This window comes from Anas acuta, chromosome 7 (genome assembly GCF_963932015.1).
Source record: "Anas acuta chromosome 7, bAnaAcu1.1, whole genome shotgun sequence".
Classification (NCBI taxonomy): Eukaryota; Metazoa; Chordata; class Aves; order Anseriformes; family Anatidae; genus Anas; species Anas acuta.
This window is the reverse complement of record NC_088985.1, coordinates 26,160,020-26,172,790: the sequence shown is the minus strand read 5'-3', so window position 1 is coordinate 26,172,790 and position 12,771 is coordinate 26,160,020. Positions and strand designations below refer to the sequence as shown.

General features: G+C 40.2%; 1 protein-coding gene across 1 annotated transcript in view; it reads right to left on the bottom strand.

Moving 5' to 3' along the window:
- Nucleotides 1-12,771, bottom strand: part of CFAP58 (cilia and flagella associated protein 58) — a 57,045-nt gene continuing 44,274 nt past the window's right edge. Inside the window, exons 16-18 of the mRNA XM_068689251.1 lie at nt 7,018-7,137; nt 5,320-5,453; nt 1-1,217 (exon numbers count right to left, since the gene is read on the bottom strand). Coding sequence (XP_068545352.1) covers nt 1,097-1,217; nt 5,320-5,453; nt 7,018-7,137 — 375 coding nt within the window. The 3' untranslated portion in view covers nt 1-1,096. The remainder of the gene's footprint in view (nt 1,218-5,319; nt 5,454-7,017; nt 7,138-12,771) is intronic.

The window sequence follows — 12,771 nt, the reverse complement described above, 5'->3', positions numbered from 1 at the left end:
CTTCCATTAAAAGTTTCCCACAGTAGCTTTAATATTTAATTATGTATTCCACCAAAGGAAAGAACAAAATCTTTGCAAAGGGTTTTTTGTGCATGTGAAATATTTATCAGCATATCTCTTTGGACAAGTATTTTTATCCCCCAGGCTGAGAAAGAGCTTCCATGTACAAATCAGTTTCAAAACATTTTATTTTACAGCTTGAAAGTTTTCTATACTTCAGCACCTCATGCCGTGACTTTGTTATTTCACTTGTTAATGAATGGTAATTAAATCTCTTTTGGCTGAAAAGGTTGGAGGGCTCCCGCTGTATTACAAAAACAATTTCTGAAAGTTACAAAAATGCCCAAGTGTCTAGAAATTAAAGAGTAAAGTTTGCCATGTTTTGAGTCCAAGTTTAACTCACTAGGAAGGATTTATGTGGGAGAACAGCATGTCCCAGTCAGTGTGCATAGCCTCCCCAGCCGAACAGACATAATTATGTCACTGCGTCTATCAGAGTAAACAGAATCTCAGTCTTAATAATGCACATTGCAGCCACGAGCTTCCTTGATCTTACAAACAACTGTAGCAAACACTGAATAAACCAAATTATATACTACCTGCACAAAGAACTGCTACATGTGTACATCTAAGTAAAGAGTTGTTAATTTTGCATTTGCTCAGTAGGGCTTGGAACATCAGCTTATTAATTTTTCCTTTCTGTTTTCTCATTTCTTTCAGGTGCTTTGACTTAGAGGATAAATGAAGTGAGTGCTTACAACAGAGGTAGATAAAGGGGAAACAGCTCTACATATTAAGGCATTTTGTGGTGTTACTGTGCTTAATAAAGAGATAGAGTGTTGAAAAAAAAATCAGCATGGTCTCCACTATTCACTTTCACCAGGACAGGATTCTGATGGCACCACATAGGCAGATTTGGTCCACTGTTTCTAAACCAAAAGTAGGTTAATTCTAACATAAAATGTCGTTTTCTGAAAGCAATAGAGTGATTTCAGAATGAAAGTTGATTCTGAATTTCTTTCTCAGTTCTAGCTTGTCAAACAGCCCGGCACAGAGTTTAGCAAGAACTGGGGAAGGGAATGGGGTAAGTCCATTGCTAAGCTGTGACTCGGGGAAGGGGTCTGCTGAGAGCAAAGCCTCCTCCAGTGAAGCGAGGAACATCAGGTTTGCGGCGTGGAAACTCGGATTCCATTTCAGCCAAGGATCGCTCCTTCTCCCTTGAAACAGAAACAAAGAAAAAGAGAATACATTTTTCATTCTGTTGCCCAGTGATGTTTACAAACGAAGGAAATCTGTGTCCTCCAAAGTTTCTTTGATGCAATCGTGTATCAAGAGATCATTAAAAATTTGTTGATTAAAGCCTGTTAGGCTAAACCGACACGACTAGGTGTCTGTTTGGATCTAATTACAAGACTACTGATGATTTTTGGAATTATTTAAAATCAGAAATAAATGAGCTTAGTGCCACTCCCCAAAATGGTCAGAGCACCTCATTAGAGCAAGTTTGTACATGAGCTCCGTGACTTCAGATTTCTAATCATCAACCCATTCTAGCAAGTATACATTTGTTTTCAAACAAACAGCTGCATTCATCAAAGGCTCAACGTGGAGATACTTTTTCTTTGTTGAATTTTAATGAATAAATAGCATTATCTGTCTTTCTGTTTTAACAAAGTTCTAGTGATAATTACCCTGCCTGTGACATTTGCAGAAAAATTAACACTATGCTGTGGGCGCCCCGATGGCCCCAGGAAGTTGCTCTTTCTGAGGATCCAGGAAGGCTTGAATTTGTTGGCCTTAAGAGGAGGGAACAAGGGTTAGCTGGTGCCTCTCTAATGAGGTTTGTGAGGTAAGCACAGCAGAACATATACAAAGGGCAGTATTTCAGGCTCACTGTGATACACCTGGAGGTTTCAGAAACAGGCCCAAAGATATTTAAAATTAACAAAGTGGAGCTTTGCAATGTAGTAGTTTATCACAACAGTAGACGTCTCAAGGCTTTACAAAGAAGGCCAGTACCATTACTTTTATTTTACAGTCACCGAGACTGTGACAAAAATGTGAGTGCAACCAGCCTTTTACAAAGTCTATCCTTGTCACATTAGCACCCTTACTCAGTCCCCAGTGAGGGAGGAAAAAACACCCCCTGGAATTAATAGTTTGTCTCTAAAAATTACTGTCTGTGCAGGGAGAGGAGGAAGTTCAGAGAAACCCTGTAGGAGGACTAGTTATGCCTCTTTTTCCAAATTTAACTCATATGGAGGTGGGAGAATAGGCAGAAGATGGCTCAGATGAACATAGCCATGAAAACCATTTGTACATGTGTTTAATTATATCAGTACAGCACTAATGGGCATGCCAGCTGACAGCACTACGAGCTAACATGCTACATTTAGATGGCTCGTCCTATCCCACTGTTGGGCTTCCAACTTTGGCGAGAGAAAATGATCCAGAGTCCATGCTCATGCTGACCTCATTGCTCCCACGGAGATACCCAACAGATGTGCTCATCAATACGGAGAATTCTGTACAGCAGAACACTGTGATATATTATGTAGAATTAATGTGCAAGTAGCCATGTGAAAAAGCTCCCAGCTACTACTGACATTCTTCAGAGCAGTTATTTACATAGGTAGGATTTCAGGATGAGGTCTCTGGTGTGGATTTAAGCTTTGTCTTTTCTCACCAGTCCTTACAAAGATCAAACTGGAACCCTAGTGCTAGAAGCAATTAGAAAAATTAACGAAGCAGAAAGGGTACAAGACGCAGAAGGAGAAAATGGAAAAAATGGAAAGGGTGAGGAAAAGAAAGCCTAAGACATCTAGAAAAGATAACATTTGGAATCCAAAAGAAGAAAAAGATTTTAAATTCACAACCAAAGTCTGAAACAAGGCATTTTCAGCCTGAACACAAAACAAAGCTAAATTCCTGTTGTCACTCATTATATTCCTTTAGCATCCCATGGAAAGCTGCATTAATTCAATATCAAGACTTTAAATCAAAAACCAGAACTGTCTTGTGCAAATCAATAAAAGCTTTAGATGATACCTTTGAGTGAGGTTATCTGAGAGCATTAATTCTCTTTCATACCAGTGTAGTCAATAATTCTGCTAATGCTATCGTCCCGACAGGATCCTCTTTTTATTAGCAAAAGTAGACACATTTATTTCAGACATGATGTTAACATTAGCCAGCGTGATGGAGATCAAGTCAGTGGTTTTGTCTCAGCTGGGATTCAGAGCAACCTGAGATTGTAAGAATCAACTGCCCCTGACTCTTTGACTAGCATCTGCACGCCCAGCTGTGCCTGGACTGCTCAGTCTGAGGCGGGGATGATGTGGCAGGGCTGCGTGTCAGGGGCAAAGCACTCCTTGGGGAAGGGTCTGGCTGCAGAACAAGCTCTTTATTGCAGAAAGCAAAAGACATGTCATGCACGATTGGCAGTTTGGCGAAGGAAGGCAGCACAACAAGGTTGTTTCCTTTGTACTGCTGTTGGGCAATGCGAAGAGGAGTCTCGAGGTTACAGAACCACGGCTGGTATGCCCATTTTTGCCTTGGGGAGCACACTGTCTTTCAAAGGAGGTTGTGGCCCAACATTTTTTTTCTGGGGAACAAAACCATGAGGGCAGAGGAGAGCACAGACCCAGCACCTAGCGACCTCTCAGCTGCCACAGGCACAAAGAAAAGTGCAAGGCAAGCCTGGCAGCACAGCGCTGGTAGCTTCTGAGCCTCAGGTGGGAGCACTGAGATGTAGTTGTCCTGCAGAAGCACCAACAGCAGCACGTGAATGTACTTCCTAAACACAGATGTTAAGAAAGACACCGTGCTCATAGGACTACAGCCACATCCACAAGAAAAACAACCTGATGAACTGCACTAACGACAGATATCGCTATCCTGAACCTATAAACACTGCAATGAGCATGGCATTAATGGACCTGCATCACAACTTCCCATTCACTGTGTACAATTAACAGGCTGAGGTTCAGTCACCACCACCTCGCACAATGTTTTTGTTTTCCTGAGAACAGTTATGGCCCTAACAAGTTGTTTTTTCAATCGTTATGACAGGAATTAATTCCAGGTGCGATGTAACAACAAAACATGGGTGAATTTCTTCTCGTCTGGTGAACAGAAAGAAACATGATGTCAGGGTCCAAAATGGAAACATTAAAACTATTGTGAAGAGGATACTTAGCTGCTGGAAATGGATTATCAAGCATTATGGCAGCCTCACATATTGATCCTAAAGCTCCAGGAAGGCCATTAGCACTGCACAATTGTTGCTAATTTCAAACATGAAGGTAACATTATGCAATTTGCAGGGGGACAAAAGTCACTGTTTATCACTGGCTATTTCGCTAATTCAGTCATTGAAACTGTTTGCTGCCTGAAATATGACTAAGAAAGAAATAGATACTGTCAGCTTTGAATATATTCAGCAACACAGAGAACTGTTGGCTTTGGTGTGCCAAGAAGGGAGAGGATGGGGAAAGAAAGGGATGGAAAGACAAAAGGCATACACAGAAAAACTCGGTAAAACATCATATCATCTGATTGCACAAATCTAAGTAACTTCCTTTTAATAGGAAAAGTCCCATAACTCCATTTTCATAAGTGACTAATAGTTTTAGTGTCCCAGCCTGGAGATTCATTATCAGAATAGCCTCATCTCCCAGCCTCTGCAAATTAGGTCACTTTAATAGGCCACAAAATAGGCAACTAAGATCCGAGTCATTTTCTTTTCATCAAGAGGAGCAGCTGAATGCTCAGTTGCAGACTGAGGCTGGCAGGGAGGTACCACCAAGTGAGACAACTACCTACGAGGAAACTCTCCCCTCAAAAGGGTAAGACATCTGACAAATCCAGACTCAGCATCGCTCACTTTCCTCCATCAGCATGTAGGAAGAAAACAAAGTGGATGGGGAATGCTCTTCTCTACAACCATTGGCAATGATATCTGCTGCCAGAAGGAGATAGTCATCAGGCACAACTGCCACATTTTGGAAACAACAATGACATTGTTTTTAGTAATCTGTGTCTTCTGGGCACCTCCTTATTGGCATGAATAATTTAACTGGACTGGAGAATACCTCAGCAGTATCACTGCTGGATGCTCCTTACCTGACCACAGATCATGGTAAATCTAGACCAGACTGAAGTAATATAAAGGAAAACACCAGGAAAGTTAGGCAACAAAACTATACATCACCTCAGTCAGATTTGGATGTGTTCTGATCAAAAGGGTAAACCAGGTTTTTTAAAAAAAAGTCGGTTTATGCAGAAAGTTGTATAGACAAAACTGTTATTCTCCCATACTTGGCCTGTTGTTCCTTGCGTTTCTGAGCGAGATATTTCTTTTTCACATTCAGAAGCTCGTTGGCAAGCCTTTCAATTTCATATTTGTATTCTTGGCTCTGTGACTCATACATATTCAATTCTGAGGACAAAACCTAACAAACAAAAGACAAAAAAAGCAGAAAAAGGAGATGTCAGTTTTACTTCAACATAAATTAGTACTTTTATAAGCACATTTGTCTTTCACATTTGACCACGTATGACATCACCATTTTCTACCACATTTCCATTTTCCATCGTGTTTCACTCAACCACCTCCGCCCACTAAGGACAGTTTACAAATATAAGGCTATGCAATTTAACTACAGTAAGACATGTCAATATGCCCCAGACATTATGGGAATTAAATTAATACATACATTAGCTCTTAATGTTCTGGGACACAGATCTAGGTGAAAACCCAAAATGAAGGGCTTAAAAAAAAAAAAAAAAAAAAAAATAATAATAATAATAATAATAATAATAATAATAATAATAATACAGGACTTTATTTAGTAATAATGGGCTTTATTCATAGGGATCCACTTTGTTACATGAAGTAATTAAATCCACAAGAGCAAAACAGCACTAGGCAGTGCAAATATGAATAAAATGCCACTTCCATTTGAATCAGTAAACTTTAAAGAAAGTAGGAGTACACATAGTATGTTTTCCTTCTTTAAGATGGAGAAAAACTTCACCTGGCACCACAAAATGACAAGCACACCAGTACACTACAGCGTACTATGCCTGAAATAAACAGTAGCAATTGAATGCATGATGGACAAACGGTAACCGTATGGAAAACTTCAAATCACATCCAGTTTAGCTAAACTTTGGCTTCTATTTTACATCTTCTACATTGTTTTTCTTCTCCATGGAAAGCTAAGATTTGCATAACAGCCTCTTTGTTTCCTCAGGGCCCATCTGCTCCTGCATTTTTTTCCTCATGGTTAGTATAGACATGATTATGATGCAGTGAACAGGAGATGATGACTGCAACAGAGAAAGGAGCTGCAGAAGCAGATGAACTCCTAGGGAGACTGATCGTTCATGCAGGCAAGAACAAGGGAAGATCAACTCATGCTATCAAAGACTCAATTTGTAATATCATGCTCTCAAAGTTTTCTTCAAGATTCCTTCTGAATCAAGAAATTTTCACTTTTAGTGACAAGGGGTTAGGACAAGTTACTCTGGCCATCACCATAAAGTTTGCAAGTCTAATATATATGTATGCATTCCAAGAGAAATAACAGTAATTTAAGACTGGATTCTCAATATATTCCCACTATCTTGTTAAAAAGAAAATGAAATGGTTTTGCTTATTAAAGATCTCAACAGTTTAAGGAAAGGGATGGAGAATAGTTTAATGGAGAATTGATGGTGTCACAGAATGTCTATGCACAAGAAACATATACAGCTTTGTGCTGTGCACACATTCTAACAAGACTTTTCTTCTGTTTTAATAAAATAAACAAATGTAATGTTGTAAAAAGATATTCTAATGCTATTGCTTTTCCCTTGGGGAGATGCAGAATTAGCTTTTTTTTCCTAATCTAATATACCAAGGCATGCACAATGATCATTGAAAATCTTCCTGAAGCCTAGGTCTCCAGAATCACAAGTGAAGTTGTTCTGCAAGCCTGGCAGCCCCTCAGCCAGAGAAACGACATTTCTTACTTTCAGCTGTTTAGTCTTCTCTCGAAGAGTGTGCCGGTAGAGCTGCAACTGTTCTGCGGCTTCAGGTCCAGGCTGACGGGCCAAGACATGCTTCAATTCCACATATAGTTTTTCCTTTTCCTACAAAACAGACAGTTGTATAAGAACTTTCCCTTCTACTACAGCAGCAGCACAACCTGCAATGAAATCAACCGCACTGAGAAATGCAACTCAATCAAGAAGATATTTGCAGAAACAAATCTGCCTGTGTGTCAGTCTTTCCTTGCTAGCCATAAGGTATTTAAAGTTGTTGTGATAGCAGTGGGAGAGCTCATTAAGGGAAACATCCAGCTAGTTCGAACAACAAATGAAATACTCTTAAACACTGTCATCAGTGAGCACGCTTTACCACAGAGAACATAAAACAGGCCCTGGAAAAGTATCCAGGGGTGGGGAATTAATTGCTAGTAACTGTGCTTATTCCAATTTTTCTTCGTATGAGCCACATCGTCTTACATTAAGGGTCATAGCTTCATCCAACAGGAAGTGTTTAGCTATAAAAACGTCAGGTAAGGAAGGTACAAAAGAAATAACAACTTCTTCTAGACAAAATCCTACAAAGCACATATACATACACACAATACATATATTCATATATATATAAATCTTAACTGAGGGGAACCTCGGATAGGGAAGGAAAAGATGGATAGGAATAACTATGACTAGCACAACTACCACCAAGTAATTTTTCTTTGTCTTGTGTCTTCTTCATGTTGGATAAGAGAACTTGTTGGAGTGGGATATAACTGTGGCTGAATGGAAACCACACGGTGGATACACTTGCAGCTTTCTGTACTGAAAGGCTGCTTTGAACTGGGTTTTGAGGATGTACTTTTTTCCAGACTGAGGAATAAAGCACTGAAAAAGCCACCCACGTAGCTTTGCAGATTTCAATATTTTTAGTATCTACCGTGTCAGACTAAGATTGTTATTATTTAACATTATTTAGCAAGATCCGATCATTGTCTGGTACCTGGAGAGCTGAAGTGAAAAGGAGGGGTATTTGACTGGAAGTTGGTCTAGCAGACAAAAGATTTAACAGAAGATGACAAAAATGCCATGTTGGAGGTCGGCTATGTGATTATTTATACTGGCTTTGACAAAACCCCTTTTTGCTGGCATTTTATAAGTGCCGACTGCAACTCTCACCACAGATTTCTTCTGTTGGTGGGGGGAATTAAGCCATATAATATAGAATTTGACTTTGCTCAGTGAACATGTAAAATTCTGGGTATCCAGCATTCAGGCGCATAAGGTGTCCGGAGTTTTAGACCTTGGCAATTTCTGAAAACCATGCACTAACAGACCTGAAAATGAAAGCACTTCAAATCATAATTTACTTTTGCAAACGTCGCCCTTACATTCTGCATGTGAGTGAGGAAGAGCTCCTTATAAATTAAGCTGTTCACAGCTCATCTCTGGAAAAATCAAAACCTCCTGAGACTCAGACTGGAGTTTGCATAGTGGCAAAAATTAAATTGAGAATTCACTCTCAGTGGAGAGTTATTGTGTCACTGCAAGTGGCTGCCACTACCACCTCTTCTTCCTCTAGATGCAAGATTTTACTTTAAGTTAAAAGCAGCTTCAAAAGAAAAATCTGCCTTGTCAAATCTGGCCGGTCAGTATTAACATTCCACCCCTGAATGTACCACAGATTTGTATTTTGGAACAGTGTAACGGTAATTTGGATAAATATGGAGCAGTTGATGGATTGAAGGTCTTATGTGCAATTGTTTTCCAATTTATTTCTCTCCTAACCCTCTACAAGGGCCAACCAAGCTCTTCAAACATTGTGCAATGGTGTGTATAATAACCCCATTTAGAGACAAAGTGTGCAATTCTATTATAAGGAGAATCTATCTTATGCAGCAGAGACTCGTTAGCTTTCCGATGTATATTGTCTCCATAATCCAACAGAGGCAGAACCAGCTGTCTTATAATGCAGATCCTGTCCTTCCTTGCTAAGAACTGTCCATCTCTTTTACATCTAGTCAATTAATTCGCTACTGTGTTAAAAGCACCATATGTCAGCAAACATTGACAAAAAATCCTGGGTGCTTCCTTTCCTCATCAGCAAAAGTTTGTATGCACGGGTTGGTATTTCTATACTTTGTCATTTTATCCTAGGATGCAGACAAAAATCAATTAATTTCAATTAATTTTAAAACGGTAACCACCAGAGTATATTAGTATATAAACTATTAGTTACAAAGTATGTGTGATGCCACCACCAAAAATGTATTCCTCAAAGCAGGTACTTTCATCTCCATATGTAAGAAAGCAGAATGCCCAAAGAAAAGAAAAAGCACAAAATAATTTAAAATTTTGGCTTCAATAATACTCTAGCTCTATTGGAATGACAGACAATCTGTGCAATTTGTGTTACATGCAGATAGCTTAAAAATACCCAGATATCAGATATAGCACAGGTATAGTAGAAAGACCTGCAGAGTTGTCCAGTGTAAGTGGGATGTATTCAAAAAAGCTTTCAGTTGTAGTGTGTGAATTAATACCCCCAGAAGATAGATCTACATTGCTTTTTGGAATCAAATAAAATGCATGCGTGTTCCTTAATGTCTCGGAGAGAGCCCAATGGTTCTCCCAAGAAAACTGTAAGTCAGCAGTGATGAGTGGGGTGGCAGTAATGCAGTAATTCAAAAGCAAGACCGTATTTTGTCCAAAGTAGAAGTCAGTAACGTCCATTTATTTCTGTTGGTGGCTGTGCAAATGAAGCTGGAGCAAAAGCTACCTGAAATCCTGCACTCATTGTGCAGGAATAAATCAATGCATTACAGTTTGTGTAAGATACACTGCTTTGGATTGTCCCAGACTGCCTCCCCTCACGTTCCCATCCATCCTCATCACAGGCTGCAACAAAAATGTACATCAGGCCAGGGTTACATGATCCTGAGATGAAAAGTACTTAAGTACAAACACACTTTGAGGTGAAGGAAGATCCACCAGATCTTTCCACAACTCCAGATTCATGCTGTTCATCCTTCATTGGAAAGAGCAATGTACATTTTGTTAAATGAGGTTTAGGCCAGTACCCAAGCTCTTTATGTGATCCTTCCTGTGGCAAAATTCCCACTGAACTCAGCAGGTGCTTGGCTGTTGGACTGAGCCCTTAATTTCAACCAGCTTCATTGCTTTATGACACAAGTGACACCAAGCCTATGGCAGAGAGATGAGGGCACATTCATTTTGTGTACGTAGGGCACACTGGGAGTCTCAGATTAAGGGTTACAGTCAAATTTCAGGCATTCCAAAGAGAATTTCTGCACCTCTGTGAATACCAGCTGAATCAGTTGTGTAAATAAAACTCCACATTATTTTTAGAACAGCCTTTTCTGTCTCAGATTTGTTTTCCAGGGGAGCTCCGAGGAGCCCCCAGATCTGCCTTTAGGCTAGGCCATGACAATATGTTTCTGCTTCTCTAAGTCTCCAGTACAGTAATTCTTGGGGGGGGAGGCAGAGCTGCTGCTTCCCCCTAAATTTAACTAGTTGCTGTGTCAGCCAGAACGCACAGTTCTCCCGGCCTGCTTTCTCTACAGAGTGTTGAGAAAAAGTAGTATTCTTCGGCAGAGGACTGGCCGGTGTTTGGCAAATTTCAATTGATTCTTCGGGATTCTGTGGCCACAAATTGGGTCGGTCTGCAGCAAGAAGAATCACTTTTGCAAGCACAATCCTGCTTCAGAAGCAGCTATTTCTGAAGACCAGCACAGCCCGGTGCTGTGCCATGCCACAGGGACCGTCAGCCCCATCAGACATTCCCGAAGCGGCACCGAGGCACTTCACCGCTCCAACAAGGAGTGGGAAGCAGTCAGCAATGCTGGGACAGACCAATGCACCAGGTATTAGCTCTGAAAAAAAAAAAAGAGCCTCCATTTTATGTCATTTTCTCCCTCAGCAAGACACTAGGAAACTCCTGAAATGACCCTTCTTGTTAGTTAGCCCAGGGCATCATTCTGAGCCAGACACGATGGATGACCCTACATTTAATGAAGATGTATTCACAGCAGAAATAGGCCACGAAGCCCCAGCTTTCTCATTTTCACCAGCTTGTCTTCCCAAGCAGATAATTCAACAAATTCACCCGGCATGCTGCACACCGACAGCCTTCTCCACCAGGCCCATAAAAATCATATTATTCATCAAAAGCTTTCTATCACACAAATTATTTTAAAAAAAATAAATAAACAAAACCACAAAAGTCCCAAATCCTTTGCATCTCAATAAATTCCATTTGTGTTAGCTCCCGTCTCCAGTAACTGAAGCTTGGCAGCCTTCAGCTAAAGAAGAAAATAAATAAAAGAGCAAGATAAAGACGCAGAGCAAAAACGTGCAGTTTTGTGTATGGTGGCAACCTACCTAAAAATCTTTCTTTTAATTAGTAAGGTGGAGGAAGCAACACGGTAACTGTGTAAGCACATCACAGCTCTTCATGGCTTTGCTGAGGAAAACAAGGCAGTCATCGCTGGGGGGGTGTTTATTGGCAGTATAACCACAACAGCAGAGCTGTGCTCAGCTCAGGACACCACGAAGCAGCAGAGGACCCTTAAGGGGCTGTGATCTCTATCACAAAGTCTTAACCAGGACACCGGACTCTGGATTAAATACACCAATAAACACACATCTGGTCGTAGTTATTTTATCTTTATAAGCTGCACGCTTATTTGGGTGTGTGCATGTAGCTAATGCAGTAGCTGTTTGCTCAGGACATCTAGGATGAAGAGTTTTATGAGGCATAGAACAAATTAGCATACGGTAACCTTCACGAATTTTGTAACAATAGGAGAAAGTTGCCTCCAGCGCTGTGAGAAATGTGCAGTAAAAACTTTCTCAATAAACACTTTTCAAAAGCTCCTGCTCTTTCTTGTCTATTCCACATCCATCAGCAAACACCTCTGCACGCAAGCAGTTCCCCAGAACAGCATGTGTTTTCATCATCTACACTCTCCTTTAAGTATCCACTGTGAGGGTTTTATTGAGCAAATTAATTTGGGTTTGGGACAGGACAATGAAGTCCTTTCACTGAGCGGCAACGCGAATACTGCATGAGGTGCTTGGGGTTTTCTTGTTGACGTGCTGCCACCAAAGGAAAGGCTGGGATCATTTCCCCTCCTTTGGTGAAATTTGTGCCGCACTAGACGGAGTTAAATTAAACCTGTCTGAGATGAGTTATCCCTCCAGTTGATAATAATGCTTCTCCAGAGCAAATCTGTTTCCTTTGGCACAGACTGCACCAAACTGACTGGCATTTTCAAAACAACTTAATGAGAGAGAAAAAATACCTTGGAGCATCTTTTTAGGTCTTCACCCCTGACTCTTTTTTTCTTTTTTTTTTTTTTATAACAATAAGAGCTGAATGCTACATTATTACCATTTTCCAGGAACAACTACGTGCAAACATTTCCAGCTAAAGTGCAATTGCAACTTATTATTTTTTTTATTGTTATTGCTAGGTACTGGTACTATTGCATCTCTCCTAGGAAGTGTGTGGGAAAGCAGGTTTGTTTGTTTTTGTTTTTTTTTTCTTCCAGTGGACAAACAAATATGTTATATATCCTCCTCTCCTTTCAAGACTTCTGAACTCTGACACGCAAGGATAATAAGCTTTCAGAAGGAGCAAATGGTATGGATGCCTCTTGCAGAAATAATAGCAGCAATTCCCTTTTTACTATCGGCCTTACAGCAGAGTTTATAAAATCATTA